The sequence below is a fragment of the Bos indicus x Bos taurus genome, chromosome 5 (assembly GCF_003369695.1).
Source record: "Bos indicus x Bos taurus breed Angus x Brahman F1 hybrid chromosome 5, Bos_hybrid_MaternalHap_v2.0, whole genome shotgun sequence".
In the NCBI taxonomy this organism is placed as follows: domain Eukaryota; kingdom Metazoa; phylum Chordata; class Mammalia; order Artiodactyla; family Bovidae; genus Bos; species Bos indicus x Bos taurus.
Genome location: NC_040080.1, coordinates 89,289,338 through 89,311,449, shown reverse-complemented (window position 1 = coordinate 89,311,449; position 22,112 = coordinate 89,289,338). Strand labels below are relative to the sequence as shown.

Sequence of the window (22,112 nt, the reverse complement as noted above, 5' to 3'; positions counted from 1 at the left end):
CTTGAAGGGAGAAGTCAGGCAGAAAGGCCCCAAAGGTCAAATTACAGGCCAGGCGTGCACCACTGAGACTCATACACGGAAGAATAAACTGTCCCTTTTTTACTTTCAATTTTCAAACATTTAAACCAACATTTTTCTAGCTTATCCTGAAAATTCTGTAAGACAAGACAGATAGTTTTATCCCTATTTTATAGATGAGGCTCCAAGAGAGTAAGTGATGATTAACTGCAGATGAAGAGTTTGCAATTATATATGCCTGATAAGTGACTGAAATAGGCTTTTTTTTTCTTTTTTTAAAAAATATTTATTTGACTGCACCAGGTCTTAGTTGTGGCATGTAGGATCTAGTTCGGTGACCAGGGATGGAACCCAGTCCACTGGCATTGGGAGCGCGGAGTCTCAGCCACTGAACCGTCAGGGAAGCCCCCTGAAAGGGATTTTCTTAATTCTTCCCCTCTCTTTCTGGCCTCAGACTCTGTCCTGGGCTGCGAAATCCTAGTAGGAGTTTGGCAAGGACAAGAGTTGGGCCCTGAAGCACAGGGCAAGGGAGGGCGGGAGGGCAGGAGGGCTGGGTCTGAAGAGCAGCTTCAGATACCCAGGCTGGGACCTCGGGTGGGGAAGGCGCTGCCAAAGGAAGGATGAACTACTGGTCTGGTTGAGGACCCTGCGAGCCGCCTCCAGGGGAAGGCTGACAAGCCGCCCTCTCTCCAGCTCGGGAGGACTGGCACCCGCTCTAAAGCCAGAATCACCGACATCCTGGGTGAGTTCACCCACCCTCTTCTCCTTTCTGGCTACACCGTCTTTCTAACCCTCAAAGGGTTAAAGCGGTTTCCACGTGATTTTCCCATCATCCAGGTTACTTGGGCTGCAGCTCCCAGCTTGAAAACCTGGGAAATAAATAAAAGTCCCAAACAATTTCTCAGTACCCTAGCAATGCACCCTCTCTCCACCCCCACCCCCACTCCACAGAGAAGGACAACCCTTTGGGTAAAAAGTGTGTGTGTGTGTGTGTGTGTGTGTGTGAAAGGTGCAGGTGTGTATCTCCGTATGGGCAGGTGCTGGGGAGCGGCTTCCCAGAGAAAGTGGGGCCACGTGGTGAGTGCCCCTTCCCTCAGTCCCCCTGGGGCTCTGGGTGCAGGAGATTCACGTGGGGCCAACGCTCTGGAGGGAGGAGGAAGAGGAAAAAAGTGGTGTGTGGGGAAGCAGGCCGCACACACCTGGCGCCTTGTGGAATGAAATCTTTATTAATTATTAAACCGAGTTCCCTCGGGAGCGAGCAGAGCCGTGGCAGGCGGGGCGGGAATGGCGGGGTGGAGGCTGGGGTAGGGAGGAGGGGTGAGGAGTGGGTGCTGGGCACCCGTTCAGTCCCAGGGTACCCCGACAGGAAGGAAGCTGACCCTCTGGGCGCGGGACGGGGGCGGGAGGGGGATCGGGTAATCGCTGCTAGAGAGTGGGTTTCCCCTGCGCGTGGGGGGACCCCGGGAGTGAGGGTGGGAAGAGAATGCTAGAGGAGGCAGCCCGGGGGTGGAGGGAAGTGGGGAGAGGGCCGGCCGGCCGGCTCCTCCCCGGGGTCTTGATCCCAGAACAGTAGCCGCCTGTTTTCCCAAGACTGGGGGAGGGAGCGGCCGGAGGAGAGGAGGGGGCGTGCGGAGGGAGGGTTTCCATTCTTCTTCGGTCTCGCTCGCCCCTACCCCGTTCCTCCGAAGGGAATCCGGCCGCTCGGCCGGGCGTCCGGGGTGGCGGTGGGGGGGAGGGGGTGCCCAGACAAAAGGAGCTTGTGCCTTTAAGGCGGGGAGTCCGGGAGCCGGCGGGGAGGGGACTTCTGGATCCGGGGTAGAGGGCGGCTGCGCTGGACAACAAGGGAGGGGGCGCGGGCCCGGCGCACAGCGGACGGCGGGCGGCACGGCCGGGACGCACGGGCACGGAGCAGGACCGCGGGACTGCCGGCCGGCCGGCCGCAGCCCGCGGGGAGGGCGGGGCGGGGGCTCCGGGGAGCCGCCGACCCCGGCCGGCAGGTGAGACCGCGCGGAGGAGCGTCGGGGGAGGCGGCGGCGCCCGGCGCTCGGGTCTCCGCGCGGCGGCGGGCGGACTCCCGCGCGGCCCCCGGAGAGTTCTGTGGTCGCGGAGGAGCGGGGAACTCCGGGCCCTAGGGACTGGCGGAGGGAAGTCCGGGAGGGGATGGATGGGGGACGGTGGACTCAGGTCCGGGGCTGCAGGCTCTCACCCTCACCCCTCGCCGGGCGCTTCTCTTTCTCCACCCAGAGTGAGTTCCCGGCCGGCGGGGAAGGTGGGGAGAGGCATGTACGGCGGGGAGGGGCTGCCCTGAGGTTTCTGCAGCCGGGCTGTGGGTGCGTCTCCGAGTTTGAGGTAGAGTGTGGTTGTGCTTGGGAAGAAGGGAGGGAGGGGTGCCCTCTGCCTGCAATCACCCACCTCACCCCAGACCTTGGGAACAGAAAGGGTTGGTGTGCTGGCTGGCTGCTAAGGCAGACTTTATTCAGAACAGCTCTGGGGCCCGACTGAAAAGCTCGAATCAGGAGTCAGGCGGTGGACTCTCTTCCCCCAGCCTCCCCTGCCCCGAGTGCCTTGTGACTGGAGGACCCTGATGGGGCTTTTCTGGCTGTGGCGGAGGACGGAGCTCAGTGCCATCTTCAGGGAGACCAGGGGCTACGGAAGGGAGGGGAAGGGTCGCCGGACCTCCTGATACAGGCCCTGGCCGGGCTCATCCACATCTGGATAGGCCTGGAATTGAGGCCCACGTCCCAGCCTGATGGGTGGTGCTGGCACTGAAGTGCCCAGCCTGGGCAGCGCCTTCTGCCATGAACTTTCTGAAGTCCTTTTAAAGTCCCCCCGGAGCCTCCTTTTGCCAAGGAGGGCAGGGGCAGAGGGGTCCTGGGGACAGGAGGTGGCCAGGAAGAGGGTGTAGAGGAAGGGTGTAGGGCGAAGCAGCGACTACAGCCATCCTTGGGGCTGGGGCCTGGCCTGCTTCAGGCTCCAAGTCGCAGACCCACTGGAGGATACAGATTTGGGGTCAGGGGCCCTGGGCCTGGGTCTGCCAGGCTGCATGGACACAGCTACCCAGATGGAGCTGGAGGTGCCTGTATCTGCGTTGGAGCAGAAGATCGGTGAGAGAGAGCAAGGAGACCAGGAGCCTGGGGAGGAGGGGTCTGGGGCACAGGCTCAGGAGCCTGCATCTGGGGAGGAGCGGGTGGTCTGTGGTTCACAGAGTTGGGTTCCTGGACGTGTAGGGGTGGGGGCCCATATAGGGAAGTTTTGTGGCTTTGAACAGTACCCTGCCCTGTTCCCTGCCGTACCAGCCTGGCATGGGGTGCCAGGAGTGAGTTCTCCCAAGTTGGGCAGTGCTTGGAGTGGAGCCCAGGGTGGGATGGTTGAAGTTGGTTGGACAATTACAGATCTCCGAAGCTATCCGCTTGTGGGGTCAGAGTGTTCTTGGGAGGGTCATGCGTTCTGCTGGACAGTGTCTGTCCTTCCTCTGTGAGTACAAGCCACATGCTAGAATGCACTTCCAAGGGGCGGGAACATGGCCAGAAACGGGTCCTGTGGGAACAGAGGTCTGGCCAGTGGTGGGGGGGTGGTGGTAAGGACAGGTCAGGGGACGGGTGAGGGTGAGGAGACTGAAGCTAAATATCACAGGGAGTGGGCAACCTGCTCACTCTGGGCTGTGTCTCATGCAGCTCTGGAGACTGACAGTTGAGGACATAGTGACACGTGACTGGCTGGCATGCGTGGGGTTTTGCTCATGATTTTTCCTCTCTTTCCATCTCTTGGACATTGACAGGCTTTTGGGTGCAAAGTGGTGGAAGGCGGGGAGAAGAGCTCATGTTTATTAAATGCGTACTACGTGTGTGGCAGGAGCTGTTATTCTTTCCTCGCAACGTTTCTTATTCCCATTTTACAGATGAAGAAAGTGACATAGGGAGGTGATGTAACTTTGTCCAAGGCCGTGAACCTAGCAAATAATCACAGTAAGGTTTGAAGCCTGGTCTCATTCCCAAGACCCCGTTTCCAGGGAAGTGTTTTGAAGTTTTGAAGGCTTTCTTCGGTGACCTTTTCCAAACGCCAGCCTGACCAGAAGTCTTAGGTTTTGGATCTGTTTCTCCAGATGGTGCTGTTGGTGATGTTAAGGGGTTGAAGGACACCGAGGGAACTTGGCAGAGTGTGCTTGGGAATGGGGGTTTCCCATGTGCAGAGAGGTCCCCAGGCTGCCTTTTGCTCTGTGGGTCCCTGGGTGTCAGCTTGAAGCACTGCTTCTGTGGCCACCTGGGGCAAGTGCTGGGTACTCCTCTTGTGAGTACAAATGTCAGTGCTGCTAGCTCTGCAGGTTTAAGTATGAGGAGCCCCTCAGGGTGCCCCGTGGCCATGGAGGAGTGTAGCCCTGGAGGGGACACAGGCATCCATGGTGGCAGGGCTCTCACCCTCACCTTCTGAGCTGGGCTCAGCTGGAGACACGTCCAGGGTTTTGTCAGGGAGTCCTCCCACCCCAGGTCAAGACACTTCCCTCCCAGAGACGTGAGATCTGGGGCTGACTTGATTACTCGTGATCTCTAGAGTCTGGGCCGGCTGTGTAAGACGACAGTGGACCTCAGTTTCGTTTTGTTTTGTTTGGCTGTCACATCTGTCCTGTGCACTGGGTGGCCACAGGACCAGCCTCACAGGGTTTTGGTTCAAAGCAGAGGGAAAGTGCATGGAAGTGTTGTCTATCCATCCATCCCCCAACCCATCTGTCCACTCAGTGAACATTCATTTAGACCCTTCTAGGTGTTGAAGATGTGGCAGTGAGCAAAACCAGCCAAAATCTTTGCCCTCGTGAGGTTGGCATTCCAGTTAGGAGAGACAGACAATGAACAAATAAGAAAAATATATAGAATGGCAGTTGCCGATAAGAGTGGTGGAGAAAAATAAAGCATAAAGCTCGGAAGAGAGATAGGGAGCGCCAGGAAAGGGGGTTGCTATTTTAATAGAGTGGTTAGGGAAAGCTCACTGATAAGGGGGTGTTTGAGCTGTGACCTGGAGGAGCCCTTGTTCTAGGCAAAGGGGACAGCAAGCACCAAGGTCCCAGGCTGCCTTGTGCTGGTGTGTTGGGGAACAGCAAAGAGGCTAAGTGAAGCAGAGTGCAGAGAGAGAGATGGAGAATCATAGGATTATCACTATTGTTTCACGTTAGCTTCTCTGAACTAGTCCCTTGAGCTTGCTTTTTTTCTATCTTTTCAACATATAAATTGGTTGAATACCTACTATGAGCCAGGCTCAATGCTTAGGGTACTTGGGGCTGGGGATAAAGTGCTGAACAAACTAGGTATCATCCCTCCTTTCGTAACACTTGGAGTCTGGGGGCAGAGTCACACAATAAACGAGGGGTGTTGTGGTTGCTGTTCAGTCTCTTAAGTCTTGTCTGACTCTTTGCGACTCCAAGGACTGCAGCACACCAGGCTTCCCTGTCCTTCATCATCTCCTGGAGTTTGCTTAAACTCATGTCCACTGAGTCAGTGATGCCATCCAACCATCTTGTCTTCTGTGGCCCCCTTCTCCTCCTGCCCTCAGTCTTTCCCAGCATCAGGGTCTTTTCCAAGGGATGATTTAGTTTCAGTTGTGATCAGTACTACAGAGGGAATGCATGGAGAGTGAATAGGGACCAAACCTAGTCTGGGTGGGGGCGCTGGGACACCTCCCTGAGGAAGTTACGTTTAAGCTGGAACCTGAGGGAGAGTTTGACTTTGACTTGGTGAAGTGTGTGGTGTGTGTGCGTGCACGCGCACGCGTGCAAGATCCCCCCTTGTACAGAGGTCACCAATTGGCAGCTCACAGGCTGAATTCATTCCATAGATGTGATTTATTTGGCTTGCAGTATTGAGAAATGTTGGTTACTTGCCAAAGTTTAATTTTTTTTTTTTTAATCTTTTGACCGCACCACATGGCATGTGGGATCTGGTTCCCTGACCAGGGATGGCTCCTGGGCCCCCTGCTTTGGGAGACTGGAGTCTTAACCACTGAAGCACCGGGGAAGTCCCTTGCCAACATGTAAAACCAGGAGATGGCGTGTTAAAGTCTACTTTTTTTTTTAAAGCTTCTGTTGAAAAATCAGATGGGATTCCCCTGGGACAGCAGTGGCACCGGTGCCCCAGTGCGGGGTGGTGCTAGCCCCTGTACCGGGTGTGCCCTCTCTCCTGAGCCAGGCGGCTTTTCACACTGAGAGGCGCTCGAGTCTGTGACCACCAGATCAGTGCCTTGTAGGGAAGAGGTGGATGTTTAAGTGAACTGCATCTCAGCTCTTACACTTGTGTGGCTGCTTGACCTTGGGCAGGTGACCCCACCCGTTTGTGCTTCGGTTTCCTCACCTGTTGATTAGGGCTACCCTGGTCTTCCTCAGAGTCATCTTAGGAGGAGGATGTGCCTGAAAGCGCTCAGCTCGGCAGCAGGAAGTGCTCAGGTAGTGAGAGCTGCTGGTGGTGGCGGCTCTCACTAACTGAGCAGGGTATTGACACCGTCTCATTCCCTTCCTCCCCGCAGGATGTCGTGGTTTAGCGGCCTCTTGGTCCCCAAGGTGGATGAACGGAAAACAGCCTGGGGGGAGCGCAATGGGCAGCAGCGGCCGCGCCGTGGGACCCGCACCAGTGGCTTCTGCACGCCCCGCTACATGAGCTGCCTCCAGGGTGCGCAGCCACCCAGTCCGACGCCCGCCACTGCCCCTCGGTGCCCCTGGCAGGATGAGGCCTTCATCCGGAGGGGGGGCCCAGGCAAGGGCCCGGAGCTGGGGCTGCGGGCGGTGGCCCTGGGCTTCGAGGACCCTGAGGTGGCCGGGGCTGTCGGAGCAGCGGAGGTGGCGCCTGCCGTGGCTACCAGGAGCAGGCGGGCCTGCTGGCGGCAGCTGGTGCAGGTGTTCCAGTCGAAGCAGTTCCGCTCGGCCAAGCTGGAGCGCCTGTACCAGCGCTACTTCTTCCAGATGAACCAGAGCAGCCTGACGCTGCTCATGGCGGCGCTCGTGCTGCTCACGGCCGTGCTGCTGGCCTTCCACGCAGCGCCTGCCCGCCCTCAGCCCGCCTACGTGGCCCTGCTGGCCTGTGCCGCCACCCTCTTCGTGGCACTCATGGTGGTGTGCAACCGGCACAGCTTCCGCCAGGACTCCATGTGGGTGGTGAGCTACGTGGTGCTGGGCATCCTGGCGGCCGTGCAGGTCGGGGGCGCCCTGGCAGCCGACCCGCGTAGTCCGTCTGCAGGCCTCTGGTGCCCTGTGTTCTTTGTCTACATCACCTACACACTCCTTCCCATCCGCATGCGGGCTGCAGTCTTCAGCGGCCTGGGCCTCTCCACCCTGCACTTGGTCTTGGCCTGGCAGCTCAACCGTGGTGACGCCTTCCTCTGGAAGCAGGTGGGTGGTCAGGGAGGTAGGCCTGGGGGCATCAGGCCAGGAATGAGAAGGGGTCTGGTGATCAGGGCGGTGGCTGAGCCCTGGATGGACACTGGGTGAGGGATGTCTGGCTGGATCTGGAAGGAGGGCTTGGGAGGCCTGGTTTCGGGGGTCAGTCTCCATCTGGGATCTAGGGCAGAAGGCCCTGCTGATGGGGAGGAAGGCTGCAGACCCTGTGCTCTGCTCCCATGGGCCGCCGTCCGCAACTCTTTAGCCTGAGGCTCTTGAAATAGTATCATCTGCAGAGACACCGTGGAGGGCTGGAGGAGGGCAGGTGATGTTTAGCCCCTGGGTGGGGGCAAGTCTGAGAGGGCAGGGGAGTCTACATCCTACCCTGACCCCTGACCCCAGCCTGAGACTCCGAGCTTGGTGCCATCCTTCTAGGCAGTTCTCGGCGGTAATGCGGGGGCATCGAGTAGGTTTTCGATGGAGTTAGCAAGGGAGGAGTCACCTGTCACCTGGACCGAGGCCAGCTCCAAGAGGACAGGGGAAGTGATGGGTGGTCTCTTCTCTCCTGGGCTGGGAGTAGTTTGGGGTGGGACTGTGCACAAGAGGGGCATTAGGCTCCGACCTCATCTCGCCTACTTCCCACTGAGCACCAGGGCTCTGGCAACTGCCTTGAGGCTCTCTGCCCATGTGGGCTTCCGCCTCTGGGTTCTGAGTGGTGTGTGAGGTGAGGCTCTCGTAAGCGCTTGGCTGCGGGCAGACCTGGTTGTCCAAGGGGCTGAAATCTTCTCTGTGAGAGTGCAGACAGCACATCTTGCCTCTCCCAGTCTTACTTTCCCTTTCTGTAAAAGGAAGATACAAACGGTGTCCACCTCGTGATGCTGCTGTCAGGGCCCTGCCCTCTGCCAGCGTGGAGTAGAGCCTCATAGGGTGGTGGTCTCACCTGCAGCGAGGTGTGGGGAGGCTGGAGGGGATGGTACCCAGTGAAGGGGCTTCCGGGACGTCCATGGCAGAGAGACGTGAGCCAGTGGAGTCGACTGTCTCATGTCGTCCCCTGACCAGGCACAGGGGCTTTTGCCCAGCTGAGCCTTTGGGGCTGCTGTCGATACAGCTCCCCAGCACTCCTTGTGATCCCTCCATTGGCCCCTGCTTTAGATGGTGCTGCCCTCTTTCTTGCTCTGCCTTGCCCAGAGCTTGTGGCCTGTAGCCCACCCAGCCCCACCCACAAAGAGGAAGTTGCCTGGGGCTCCCAGGGTGAGAAGCTGGGTGCCCTGGCATGATGCCCTTCCCTGCCTTGCCTGTGGAACAGAATGTACCTTTTTAAGAGTAACCTTATAGCCACTTTGTTTGTGGAGCACATACCCGCAGGGCGCTGTCAGATCTCTTAAAGGGCCAGGGTCCTTCTGCTGTTGCTAGCCCCCCATCTCTCTCCAGGGGAGCTGTCACACTGGGCATTGGAGTTGGACTGCCCTCTTGGGGAAGGAGGAGCTTGGAGGTGGGACCTCCCATCCCCCATCCTTTCTAGGGTAGATGGGTGTCTCTTCCCTCCTCTCTGCTGGCCTGGTGCCCAGAGCCAAGCCCAGGGCCTGACTAGGGAGGCACAGTTCCATGGAGGCCAGGACTGCACCAGTCTCCCGCCTCTCCAGGGTGCCCAGCCAGTGGGGCTCAGTGCGCACGTTCCTGGGGCAAGTGGAAGAAGCTGCCCATGGCCCATGCCAGCCCTTGGGGCCAGGGCAGCCCGTACCTCTCTCTGAACTGGGGATTCCCTGCACCCAGTTGGCTTTCAGGTTTCTGGGTGGGGCTCTGGCCTCCTTTCTATGGTCCTTGGGCAGCCCCTTTGCAGATCCAGGCCCTTCATCCTCTGACCCGCTCACCCAGACACACTGAGCGGTTCCACCCAGTGACCCAGTCCAGCCTGGCGTGTCCTGCAGTGTCCTGGCAGCCATTTTTTCTCACAGTCGGATGGGGGTCTGTGTACAGATCTATTTCAGTCTCTTGTCCCCCTTCCCCTTCCCTCCACCATGACTCACATTTTCCTCTTGGGCTCCTGGGGCCAGGAAGGGAAGTTGCCTGTTTTACCCCCCCTTTTCTTCTCCCCCACTGGGGGCTATTCTTAGAAACCCCCGAGGGAGATAGTGTGCCCCCCTTCTTCACCCCTGCTGCTGGGAAGGGGGGGCTCTTGTGAGCTAGACAGAGAAGGGAATCTGGGAAACCAATCCTAGAGGGCGGGAGCTGGGAATGGTGGGGGGTTAGCTGGCCTACCCTCCGTCTTACCCAAGGAACAAGAAGCCGAGGTCCCAGAGACTGAGTGACAGGCCCAATTTTGCAGGATGAGTCCTGGTTCCAGGCAGAGCCCAGAACTCCTGGCTTCCAGTTGGTGCTCTTGCCCTCCCTTCTCCCAAAACCAGAGCCCTGCCCCAGCCAACTCTGGGGTGGAGCCACAAGTGCCAGGTTAACCCCTGAAGTTCCAGAATCACCGAGGCCAGCTTCCCTTAGACTCGCTCTCCAGTCACTGTTGCTGCTGCTGACTGAGGATGGAACACCTTGGGTTGGGGTCCTAGGGTGTAGGGACCTGGCTGGACCAAGTGTTGGGGGTGGCCAGGCATGGTGGCACCCCATCTCAGTTCAGAAGAGTTCTTTGTGTCTGTGGAATTAATGACTCCCAAGCCTGGGTTCTGAGGTGGGCCTCAAGAGCGTTGGTGAGTGGAGTGAGTTGGCATCCTGGGAACGTGGGCTGTAGTGCACGGTAGGGTTAGGACACAGCCTGGAGTCTGACTGTCCTGGACTTGAGTCCCACACCAGCTACTACCAGCGGTGAGATCCTGGGCACCTGAGTCCCTCACCTTTAAAATGAGATCATGCTCCTATCTCATAAGAGTTGTAAGAAATAACATTCATTAATGTATAGAGCACACCTATAGAATCCAGGCACGTTGTAAATAGCCAACAAATTAGCTCCAGTAATAATAATAGTAGTCATTATTATCACATTAATTTATGTCAGGGTAGGGAGGAACCTTGGAGATCTTACTGTCCCTCTCCAGGTTCTAGACAAGCAGACAGGCCCAGAGAGATGAGGTGACTTGTCCTGGGCACGCACAGGAAGATTTGGAGCTCAGATCTCCTGGGTGTCGACCTGTGAGGAGAACCACGTGCTGGAGCCGCAGCATGTGTCTTTTGTTTGGGGTGTTTGTGGGGCAGGGAGTCAGAGTGCTGGGCCCAGGCCCTGTGACCTACCTGGCCCTGGCTGATGCTTCCACTCCCAGGAGCTGTGAGAAGATCATGTTTCTCACCACGGGTGAGCCAGGCAGGGAGCTGGACCCTTATGGGGAATGGAGAGCTGGACTGCAGGGCTGGGGCTGGCTTGGGGAAGACAGGGCACAGGATTCTGGCTTCCTCCCTGAGGCAGTGCGTCTACCGAGAGCCTAGCTAGTTGCAGCTGTGTGTGGGGGGGGGTGGTCACCATTTGCCTCTGCCACCCCTTTGCAGCTTGGAGCCAACATGCTGCTGTTCCTCTGCACCAATGTCATTGGCATCTGCACACACTATCCGGCTGAGGTGTCTCAGCGCCAGGCATTTCAAGAGACCCGCGGTTACATCCAGGCCCGGCTGCACCTGCAGCATGAGAACCGGCAGCAGGTGGGGCTGCTCTCCCTGGTCACGGCCTTCCCCCGCCCCACCTGCCAACAGCTTGCAGGTTGGATCCGCCACCTTGTGCAACTCCATGGAATAGTGTGAATTGTTCCCCCTGACTGTGCAGCGCAGAGGCGCTCTGACTTTGGAGTTGCTGGCCTGTCAGAGGAGGGGAGGGAATAGATGGAGTGCACCTGAGGGGTTGAATGGGCTGTTGTCAGAGAAGACTGGGGTGTGTGTCTGCCGAGGGCTCTAACGGAGGAAGGTCAGGCTAGGTCCCAGGAGGGAAGCTCAGGTCTCCAGAGAGGTCAGGGAGGGTTCCAGGGATGTGGAGGGACCAGGAGGGGTTAAAGCATGAGGCCAGGAAGATAGTGGTGCCCTGTTGAAACCACTGGTCTAGGAGCGGCTGCTGCTGTCTGTGTTGCCCCAGCATGTTGCCATGGAGATGAAAGAAGACATCAGCACAAAGAAAGAAGACATGATGTTTCATAAGATCTACATCCAGAAGCACGACAATGTCAGGTAGGGTGGGAGTGGGGAGGATACTGGGAGAGGTGGGGGGTGGTCTCTGAGGGCTACACCGTCCTTCCGTCTTCTGCCATCGTCCACAGCATCCTGTTTGCGGACATTGAAGGCTTCACCAGCCTGGCGTCCCAGTGCACAGCGCAGGAGCTGGTCATGACCCTGAACGAGCTCTTTGCCCGGTTCGACAAGCTGGCTGCGGTGAGGGTGCTGGGGCTAGGGGGCAGGGCCGACCGGGTGAGGGCGCACCTTTCTGGCAGCAGCTTGGGGATGAGAGCCCGTGGAGTCTGCACTGAGAGTAGTGGGCTAGGTGGTAAAGGTGTAAAGTAAAGGTGCTGATGCTGCTAAGTCGCTTCAGTCGTGTCCGACCCTGTGCGACCCCACAGACAGCAGCCCACTAGGCTCCTCTGTCCCTGGGACTCTCCAGGCAAGAATACTGGAGTGGGTTGCCATTTCCTTCTCCAATGCATGAACGTCAAAAGTGAAAGTGAAGTCGCTCAGTCTCTCCCCTCTTTCTGCTTCAGGAAAATCACTGCCTGAGGATCAAGATCTTAGGGGACTGTTACTACTGCGTGTCAGGGCTGCCAGAGGCCCGGGCAGACCATGCCCACTGCTGCGTGGAGATGGGGGTGGACATGATCGAGGCTATCTCGTGAGCACCGCCCCCCCCGGCCTTCCTGGGACTGAGGGGGGCTCCGCCTGCCCCTCCCCTTCGAGGTGTCCTTAGGACCTTTCCTTAGTCTTGGCTGTCTCTCTGTCTTGGAGATCCACGCCTGGGGAGTGGAAAGGCTTCAGCCCATGTGAAGATCCATGTGCACCTTAGACTCCAGCGGCTGGGATGGGGCAGGGGGAGTCAGGGTGAGGGGGGATTTACGCTGGAGAGAATGCCAGTTGTAGGCCTGCTGGGAGGGTGGTGATTCCTCATCTACTCGCCCAGTCCCATAGGACGCTGCTGGACCCCTGCTGGTGAACAGGGTTCCCAAAGATTTGTCCTTGAGCCCCGTGCAGCCTCCTACCTGTGTCCCGCCAAGGGCGTGCCATGTGCTCTGTGGCTGGGTCTGTCCTTGGCCACTTGGCTCCAAGGCGAGCTCAAGGCCTGGGCTCTGGGCTGGGAGTGGGGAGGACTACTGAGAGCTAAGCCAGGCCGCCTCCTCCCAGGCTGGTGCGCGAGGTGACAGGTGTAAACGTGAACATGCGCGTGGGCATCCACAGCGGGCGTGTGCACTGTGGCGTCCTTGGCTTGCGGAAATGGCAGTTTGATGTGTGGTCCAATGACGTGACTCTGGCCAACCACATGGAGGCCGGGGGCCGGGCCGGGTGAGTGCGGGTCCAGGGGGTAAGGGGTGGTAGCCATCGGGCAAGCTGGGGTCTTACCCGCCTGTCCCACGCAGCCGCATCCACATCACCCGGGCCACGCTGCAGTACCTGAATGGGGACTACGAAGTGGAGCCGGGCCGCGGTGGGGAGCGCAACGCCTACCTCAAGGAGCAGCACATTGAGACCTTCCTCATCCTGGGAGCCAGCCAGAAACGGGTCAGGGTCGGGTTGGGGAAGGTGGCTGGGGAGAGGGGCAGATGGAAGGAGCAAGCAGAGGCCTTCTCTGGGCGCCTCTTCCCAGCCTGTACCTGTGCTATCCACACAGAAAGAAGAGAAGGCCATGCTGGCCAAGCTGCAGCGGGCACGGGCCAACTCCATGGAAGGGCTGATGCCACGCTGGGTGCCTGACCGTGCCTTCTCCCGGACCAAGGACTCCAAGGCTTTCCGCCAGATGGTGAGGGTCCCACCGCGCCTGGGCCGGGCCTTGGTTCTTATTTCCCTCAACACTCAGTATTGCCCTGCCCTCTTCTGCCTCCCTTGTTGAGGCTGTTGTCTCTGCAGTTTCTGGAATTGGGAATGGGAAGGCTGGTTTCATCCCAGGGGTCCCAGGCTCCCCAGAGTCTCTGGGGAAAGCCCTCAGCACAGTGTTGATGGTGGGGAAGGAAGGGACTGTAGAGGTGAAGGTGGCCTGCCCGTCACCTCATTCACACTCTGTCCCTTTCTCCAGGGCATCGATGATTCCAGCAAAGACAAGTAAGTCAAGTTGTTGAGGAGGGCGGGTGGGGGAAGGCACTTGCAGCCTGGGGTGAGGAGGTGGGGAGCTGAGATCCCCCTCTTCCCTGGACTTCAGACATGTCGCGTGGGACTGGGTGGCACCTGCCCCGCTCACACTTCTCCTCTGAGTGCTGCCCGTACCCCTCCCTTCTCATCACCTGTCACGTGGCCGTGGTCAGGCGCCTGGTGAAGCCATGTCCTCTGCCCTCAGCCGGGGTGCTCAGGATGCCCTGAACCCTGAGGATGAGGTAGACGAGTTCCTGGGCCGGGCCATTGATGCCCGCAGCATTGATCAGCTGCGCAAGGACCATGTGCGCCGGTTCCTGCTCACCTTCCAGAGAGAGGATCTTGAAAAGAAGGTTTGGGGGATGCAAGGGCAGGAGGAGGAGGTCCCGGCAGGGTGGTCTGAGCACAAGTGAGGGAACAGGAGAAGTTTCTGGGGAGCGGGGGGGTGACCACAGGGCACTGTGGGGATTCACCTCAGCTGGGCCAACTGGCAACACGCGGCCTTCCGAGGGCAGTGGCAGTGCCCAGCTCAGTCTCCTCTCCCTCAGTACTCACGCAAGGTGGACCCCCGCTTTGGAGCCTACGTGGCCTGTGCCCTGCTGGTCTTCTGCTTCATCTGCTTCATCCAGCTTGTTGTCTTCCCACGGTGAGAGCTCTGCCCCTCCTTGCTGGGCTTCTCTTCCCTCTACCACTTCCCAGGCCCTTCTAAAACACCTTTGCAAGCACACAGTCCTGGGGCCTGCCCCCTGCCTGCCCAGGGAGTGGGAAAGGACACCCAGATCTCCCAGAGTAACATCTTCCCTGGCCCTCTCCCGCCCAGCTCAGCTCTGATGCTTGGGATCCACGCCAGTATCTTCCTGCTGTTACTGGTCACCGTGCTGACTTGTGCCGTGTACTCCTGTGGTTCTGTACGTGGGGGACCTTCCAGGGCTGGTCGGGGAGGCCAGACTGGGAGTGGGGAGGGAGGAGAAGGTGAGGCCTCTGCCACTGGGCTGGCCCTAGGTGGCCTTAACCGTTGGGTGACGTGGTCTGTCTCTGTCTCCTGCCTCCTGACAGCTGTTCCCTGAGGCCCTGCAACGTGTATCTCGCAGTATCGTCCGCTCGAGGGCACATAGCACCGCAGTTGGCATCTTTTCTGTCCTGCTTGTGTTCACCTCCGCCGTTGCCAGCATGGTAAAGGTCCAGGGAGAATTCTCCTGCTCCTCCTCTGTGCCAAGCACTGTTCTGGGTGCTGGGGCTACAAAGAGGAACGAGACACATTTCCTCCCCAAAGCAGGAGTGAGGTTAACCCCTGTCCTCCTGGCTTGCTCCCTTTGCCTCTTGTTATCCCTCAGTGAGAACTTGGGCCCCTGGCATATAAGGTACTTGGGCATGGCCCTGGTAACCCCTCCCCTCCTCAGTTACCCTAATATATACCTCCTCTCCTCCTGTTTTTGCAGTTCACCTGTAACCACACCCCCTTACGAACTTGCGCAGCCCGGATGCTGAATTTAACCCCTGCTGACATTACCGCCTGCCACCTGCAGCAGCTCAATTACTCTCTGGGCCTGGATGCTCCCCTGTGTGAGGGCACCGCACCCACCTGCAGCTTCCCTGAGGTGTCCAGGCAGTGGTCAGGCGGGGTGGGGGGGTCCTGATCAGTACCAGTTCTTGACCTTTCTGTGCCAGGCTTGGTGGTGGGCACTGGGGACCCAGGATCTCACCAGAGTCTCCAACTCCAGGAGCAGCCCTGGCGTGGTGTGGTGTTGGGGTGTGTGGAGGGCGAAGGCGGCTTGGGTTTGAGGTGGTCGAGGGGGGCTCAGGTCAGGTGACGGCGTGCCTCATGCTCTGCCCTCACCCAGACTTCCTCTGCCTTCGCTCCGCAGTACTTCATTGGGAACGTGTTGCTGAGTCTCTTGGCCAGCTCTGTCTTCCTGCACATCAGTAGTATCGGGAAGTTGGCCATGATCTTTGTCCTGGGGCTCGTTTATCTGGTGCTGCTTCTGCTGGGTCCCCCAGCCACCATCTTTGACAACTATGACCTCCTGCTGGGCGTCCACGGCTTGTGAGTTTATCCTCAACCCCTTTAATCTCCCAGGAGCCTCTTGACCCTGCTAGGTCGTTGAGAGACCTTTGTACCCTGGCATGCTACCACTCATCCCTCACATGCGGGGAAAGGAGGTAGCACCTGACCCCCAACAGTCTCCTCAAGGAAACCCCAGACCTGGGAAACCCCTTTGTCTTTAGGCTAGACATTAAAAATAAAAACTCCCTCTTGCATTTGCGTGTTGCTTTCATATCCACTCTTAACTACTTGTAGGTCACATAGCTGCTTGGGGTAGAGCCCCGGCTAGGAAAGGAACCAAAACTCGGGCTCCTGCTTCAGGGCTCTGCCTGGGACAACACTGGCTTTTCCTCTGTAAAAGCCCACACCTTATATGGCAGAAACATATGGTGTGGTAGAAAAAGCCTCTGCAGCCTGCTGAGTTTGAATCCCTACTCTGCCACTTATTAGCTGTGTGACCTTAGATTGGTGAGTTAACTTCTCCGAGCCTCAGTTTCCTCATCTGTAAAATGACAGTGCCATCTATATCACAGGGTAGCTGTAAAGATTATAGTAACTGACATTTATCGAAGACTTGCTGATGCCAAGCACTGTGCTAAGTCTTTTTTTTTAATTAAAAGCATTTTTTAAGAATTTAGACTGTGCTGTGTCTTTATTGTGCTACTTGGGCTTTCTATAGCTGTGGATTTGCTAAGCCTTTTGCTCACATTGTTTAGATCTGATCACTCTTGTATTGATGAGGAAACTGAGGCTTACAGAGTTAAACAGCCAGGTCACATAGTTGGTGGGTAGAGGAGCCAGGAGTGGAATCTCTGCTCTTAATATAAGCAAATGCCTTGGCCTGGTCCCTGATCTGTGGTGCTCAGTAAATGCAGTTTCTGTCTCCTCTTCCGTGCCCTGACCTGGCGACCCAGAAAGAACCAATGACTTTGTCTCTTCTATCTTCTTGCCAGGGCTTCTTCCAATGAGACCTTTGATGGGCTGGACTGGTGAGTGAGGGCTCCAGGGCAGCAAAGGGCTGGGCTGCCAGACGCCTCTTTCAGCCACTGAGCCCGCCTCTGCTTCCCTCAGCCCAGCGGCCGGGAGGGTGGCACTCAAATACATGACCCCCGTGATTCTGCTGGTGTTTGCACTGGCGCTGTACCTGCATGCCCAGCAGGTGGAGTCCACCGCCCGCCTGGACTTCCTCTGGAAGCTGCAGGTGACAGGGCAGGCCTCTGGGGTGGGTGGGTGGTTCCTGGGGGCGGAGCCTGGGCCGTGTCAGGCATCTCTTAGGTTGGTCAAGGTTTAGCCTGCCCTGAGCCCACCCTGGCTCCATGCTTTTTCCCTGTGCCCACCCCCATCCCCCGCCTCATTCTGTCCCTGCCCCCTCGGCCCCTCTGCCTGTTCTTTGGCCTCATCTCTCCCTGGTTTTCTTCTCCCATGCGGTTCCCTTAGATACCCTTCTCCAGGTGTTGGCTGCTGTACCCACGCCTTGTGGATGTTGGGCAGTGGGTGATGGGTGTGGTGTCCACAGGCAACAGGGGAGAAGGAAGAGATGGAGGAGCTCCAGGCCTACAACCGGCGGCTGCTACATAACATTCTGCCCAAGGACGTGGCCGCCCACTTCCTGGCCCGGGAGCGCCGGAACGACGAGCTCTACTATCAGTCCTGTGAATGTGTGGCCGTCATGTTTGCCTCCATTGCCAACTTCTCTGAGTTCTACGTGGAGCTGGAGGCCAACAACGAGGGTGTTGAGTGCCTGCGACTGCTCAATGAGATCATTGCTGATTTCGATGAGGTACTTGTCCCTTAGGTTGGTGCTGGCAGAGGGTGGGGGAATGTGGGGACCAGAGAAGTGGGAGAACTTTGGATAAGAAGGCAAGGATTGGAGGGGCTCATCTGATGAGACCCAGAGATGTGAAGGGCAGGAGTAAAGGTAGGCACAGTGGAGTTGGGGACAGATATGAGTGTGTCACAGGCAGCAGGGTCAGCTCCAGTGGGGCAGGGTCGTTGTTACTGGGGAGCAAAGGAGGATGTGAAGATCTGTGGAGGGGCCAGTAGAGTTAGCAAGTGGATGTCATTGAAGAAGGAGCTGGTAATCTGTAGACTACGGCCTCATGAGGCCAAGTAATCAGGATGATCTCCTGAATAGAGAAAATGGAAGTAAAATACGAGAAAGCGTCCTGAACATCCAGGTCAGGTCTGGAGAGAAGGCACTTCCTCAGTCTGGGACTCTTTCCCCCAAAGTGAGGGCTGGAATCATTAATGCCTGATATCCCTTCTGTGGTTCTGGGTTCTGTAGCGGGCTGTCAAAGTTGTCCTGGAGTTGTGTGCTCAAGTTCCTGCTTGGGTTTTGACGGCTGCCTAGTAAGGGAGACGTTTTCCGGGTTCCTAGCCCAGCACCAAGAGCAGTAGTTGCAAGCGGGGCTCACTTACTGGAGGGAAGTATTGAGACAGGGAAGTGGGGCAGGGGGCCAGAGCATGGGCAGGAAGGAGCCTTGGGGCAGGACTGGGTCTGGCCTTTCTGCCTTGACAGCCAGGTCCCCCTGTGCTGTCCAGATCATCAGTGAGGAGCGCTTCCGGCAGCTGGAGAAGATCAAGACAATTGGTAGCACCTACATGGCTGCCTCTGGGCTGAACGCCAGCACCTATGATCAGGTGGGCCGCTCCCACATCACTGCCCTCGCCGACTATGCCATGCGGCTCATGGAGCAGATGAAGCACATCAATGAGCACTCCTTCAACAATTTCCAGATGAAGATCGGTAAGAAGGCCTGGATCATGGCACGTTTTCCCAGGGCTGTTTTTGGGGTGAAGCTGAGGCAGCAGGCTGGGGATGGTGTATCAGGAGTCCTATGGGGGTTTCCTTTTCTCCTGCTCCCTATATCATCTGATGTTAAGAATAGATACCATTTATTAAGGGCCTCCTATGTGCTAAGCATTGTCTCAGATTTTTTTTTTTAAACATATATCAATTCTCACATTATTATCCCCTTTTACAGAAAAGAGTTAGATTTTCAGAATGGGTAGATAACTCAGCCAAGGTCACACAACTAGTTATGGCTGAACTGGGATTCAAGACCAGGTTTATGTAGATACCAGTACCTATGTCCCCATCTGTGGCTGGTCTGATAAGAGGAACTTGCTCCCAGATGAGCCGGTGGATGGGAGTTGTTAATAGCGTGGGTTCTCGAGTCAGAATGTCTGGTTTGAATTCTGGCTCTTCCACTTATGGGCTTATTTAGCAAGTCACCTAACTTCTGTAAGCTTCAGGTACCTTTTCTATAAAATGGGGATGATGAGCCCTACCTTGTAGGGCTGTTGAGAGGCTGAGATAGTATAGAATGCTTATAGAGCGATTGGCACAGCATGAACCTTTGTTGGATTAGCTGCTGTTTTGGCATAGCCCTTCTGACTCAGGGGAGCTCCTTGGCATTCTTTACAACCAGGAGACTTGTCCCTTTTCCATTCTTCTCTGGGTCCTTCTAAAGGTGCCAGGAGGTGGTGCCTCCCTGGGCTGACTGGGGAACATCCACTGCTCTCAATTTCTTACTTTTACCCACCCCAGGACTGAACATGGGCCCAGTTGTGGCAGGCGTCATTGGGGCTCGGAAGCCACAGTATGACATCTGGGGGAACACAGTGAATGTCTCGAGTCGAATGGACAGCACCGGGGTCCCCGACCGAATCCAGGTGAGGGGGTTGTAAGCGGAAGCTGGGAGGGGTCTGGTGTGGGGAGCTTCCACAGGGCCCCCTCTGCAGTCAGCCAGGACAGGGGTAGGGTGGCGATATTCTGTGTTTGGTGGAGGGGGTTATGGGGGCAGATAGTAGCATGACCAGAGAACCCCTGGGACCCTGCAAATGCAGCAGGAAGGATCCTGGCCTAAGCAGGTTCCCCCCCCCCACCCCGCCCCCCCAGGTGACCACGGACCTGTACCAGGTTCTAGCGGCCAAGGGCTACCAGCTGGAATGTCGAGGGGTGGTCAAGGTGAAGGGCAAGGGGGAGATGACCACCTACTTCCTCAATGGGGGCCCCAGGAGTTAGCAGGGCCCAGCTACAGATCAACTGAAAGGACCAAGGTGGGCATTTGTGTGGACTCTGGGCTCGCTGGGGGAAGCTGTGGCAGGGGGCACTGAGCCTCCAGACCCTGCTGATCACAAAGGGAACACCCCAGCAGGCTGTGTTCAACTACGTCCTCAGGCTGGTGAACGAGGGGATACCAAGAGGATTATGCAAGTAACTTTTTAAAACTAGGGTAGGGTTGTTTTCCCTCCTTTCTTCCAGCTTTTGGGAGCAGGGGAGGGGGCAGCAGCACAGGTGGGGGGATCCTTCCTACCTGAGAGATTAAAATGGCAGCTTGTCACACCTCCCCTTTCCCTGTCCGTCTGGGCAGCCGGCTCAGGGCTGGGCCCTTCCTTTCCCTTTTTCCTGGGAATCTTTTGTACAAAGACTGGGGCAGGCTTGAAGAGTGCCTGTTCCACGCTTGCCTTTGCTGTGCCTGCATCCCCAGCATGGGTCCTGGGCCCTCCCCACCCGGTCAGGTCTCCCTCAGGGACACAGGGCCAAGGAGGGAGAGGCTCGGGAGACCCAGCTCTGTCCATATTTCAGGGGAACGTTTCCATTTGCCAAATCCTAGTCCCACGATCTGTCCCCAAAGGGGAACAAAGGGACTTCTGACAGCTCAGATTAGCCCCAGTTCCTGCACAGCTCCAGGGAGAGGGGCATCTGGTCTCATTGGTACTGTGAAAACACCCAGGAGGGAGCAGGAATGTGCATGAGGGCATTAGAAGACTGGAAGGTGGATGTTCGCCTGCAGGTGCCAAAGAGAGCAGGCCAGCCAGGGATGGGGGTGGTGCCAGACTCCGAAGGTCAGGATCAGGCCGCTCTGCCCCCGCGCACTCTTGCTGTCTGCTGCAAGGGACACAGAGCGTCTCTACCCCTTCTGTTGCCAAATAGAACAGGGCCAGGGCCTGGAGGAAGACGACCCTGATCCTAGACCCGTCCTCCCAGACCTGGCACTGGGGAGGGCCTGTGTGTCTGTGTACTGTGTGTGCACGGTGGTCTGTGTGTGTGTCTGTTTTCCAGGTCTGTGTGTCCTTGCGCTCCTGCTCCTCGACTCTCCACCCTGGGTTGCCTCTTTCCTGTGGGCTTCTGTCTTCTGGGAATTAAGGCAGGATGTCTGATTTCAAGGGATGGAGACAGATGCCCAGTTTGCACAGGAGTGGGATGGGGTGTGGTAACAAAAGGAGGGTGACTGGGGAGAGGACTTTTGTGCCAAATCCCTAATTGCCTCGTGGGGACCACGTGTGCAGCATGACACTCTCTGCTAGGGCAGGGACCCAAGCGCCTGCTGGAGCCCCCGTGCTCCTTGCACTTGAACTCTATGGGGTTTGGTGGGCAGAGGCTCAGGAGTCCCCTGGATTTCCCCAGCTGGTATCCTGGGACGTGGTAAGCCTTGGGGCTGGGGTAGCATGGGATCCCCCGAGGACCCAGATTCTGGTACTAGGGGCAAGGGGAGGGGAACCCGGACCTCAGCCGTCCCCAGTCTACAGCCTGAGCCCAGTGTGCTCCAGGCTCCCCAGTCCCCATGAAGCCTGCCGGGGGCTGGCAGGAGGGTTAGGAGGGCTGGGCCTTCGATTCCCTTCCTGTCCGCGCCTGCCTTTCACCCGCTTCCCTGCAGCCTTGCCTCTGGCCTGAATGAGTCGGTGCTTTGGTTTCTCTGTACCTGTTTAAGCTGAGGCATTGGCCACAGTTTTGCTTGAAGATCGCTTTGTCTCAGAGGTGTTAGAGGCAGAGGGGAGAGGGTCCCAGAGTTGCTGACTTGGGGGACTGGAAGGGGCAGGTGGTACTCTTGCCCTTCCTCATGCCCTTTCTGACTCTAGTTCCTTGCAGACATTGTTTCTGGCTCGTACTGACTGCTCTGGGGGATCTTCATGTATCAGCCAAGTGGGCCATCAGTCACTTCATTAGCCAAGGCAGGAGAAGAGAAAAGACTAGGTGGTCCAGATGAAGTCAGCTCCCCTTCCCTCAGCCACAGCCCTGGACAGGAAGGTTCTGCATGGGGTCCTGGGGTGGGGATGAGGCTGTAAGGAGACCAGAGTGGAAGACCGCTTCCCTTACGGCGAAAGTGAGTGACTTGTGTCTGCTTCTTGCCAGTGGAGGGGCCTGTCTGCACCCTGGCTCCCCGCACCACAGTGCCAGCCATGCATTTCCCCTGGGTTGATATTGCCCCCTTCCTTGCCAGTTGGTGGGGGAGTCAGTGGATGGGAGGCCCATGGACTTTGGTTTTATAATGTAACCAGCGTGGGGCGGGGGGAGGGTGGCATACCATTGTATTTCAGTGAAATATTTAATATATTTAAATATCAATAAAAATAAAACTTTGTAAAATTCCCTGTTCTCTGCAGCTGTTCTGGGCCCTGGGTTGGGTCTGAAGTGGCAGAGCCTGGTGGAGGGCAGTCCCC

General features: G+C 57.5%; 1 protein-coding gene across 5 annotated transcripts; it reads left to right on the top strand.

Moving 5' to 3' along the window:
- The first annotated feature begins 664 nt into the window (after positions 1-664).
- ADCY6 (adenylate cyclase 6) lies at positions 665-22,041 on the top strand. Of its 5 annotated transcripts, XM_027542714.1 has the most exons (23): positions 2,218-3,122; positions 6,526-7,384; positions 10,859-11,008; positions 11,403-11,524; positions 11,614-11,725; positions 12,049-12,176; positions 12,683-12,841; positions 12,916-13,057; positions 13,167-13,295; positions 13,569-13,594; positions 13,827-13,974; positions 14,170-14,267; positions 14,442-14,529; positions 14,678-14,794; positions 15,061-15,219; positions 15,487-15,665; positions 16,619-16,654; positions 16,737-16,866; positions 17,182-17,445; positions 18,207-18,411; positions 19,216-19,340; positions 19,567-19,727; positions 21,531-22,041. In XM_027542714.1, exons 2-22 carry the CDS (start codon positions 6,527-6,529, stop codon positions 19,690-19,692), a joined length of 3,501 nt encoding a protein of 1,166 aa, XP_027398515.1. In that variant the 5' UTR covers positions 2,218-3,122; position 6,526; the 3' UTR covers positions 19,693-19,727; positions 21,531-22,041. The 5 variants fall into 5 exon arrangements, 4 of the variants coding, with proteins under 4 accessions (XP_027398514.1, XP_027398513.1, XP_027398516.1 ...); XM_027542713.1 differs by lacking the exon at positions 2,218-3,122 and adding an exon at positions 665-760 and having other exon boundaries at positions 19,567-22,038; XM_027542712.1 differs by lacking the exon at positions 2,218-3,122 and adding an exon at positions 1,878-2,015 and having other exon boundaries at positions 19,567-22,038.
- The last annotated feature ends 71 nt before the right edge of the window (positions 22,042-22,112 follow it).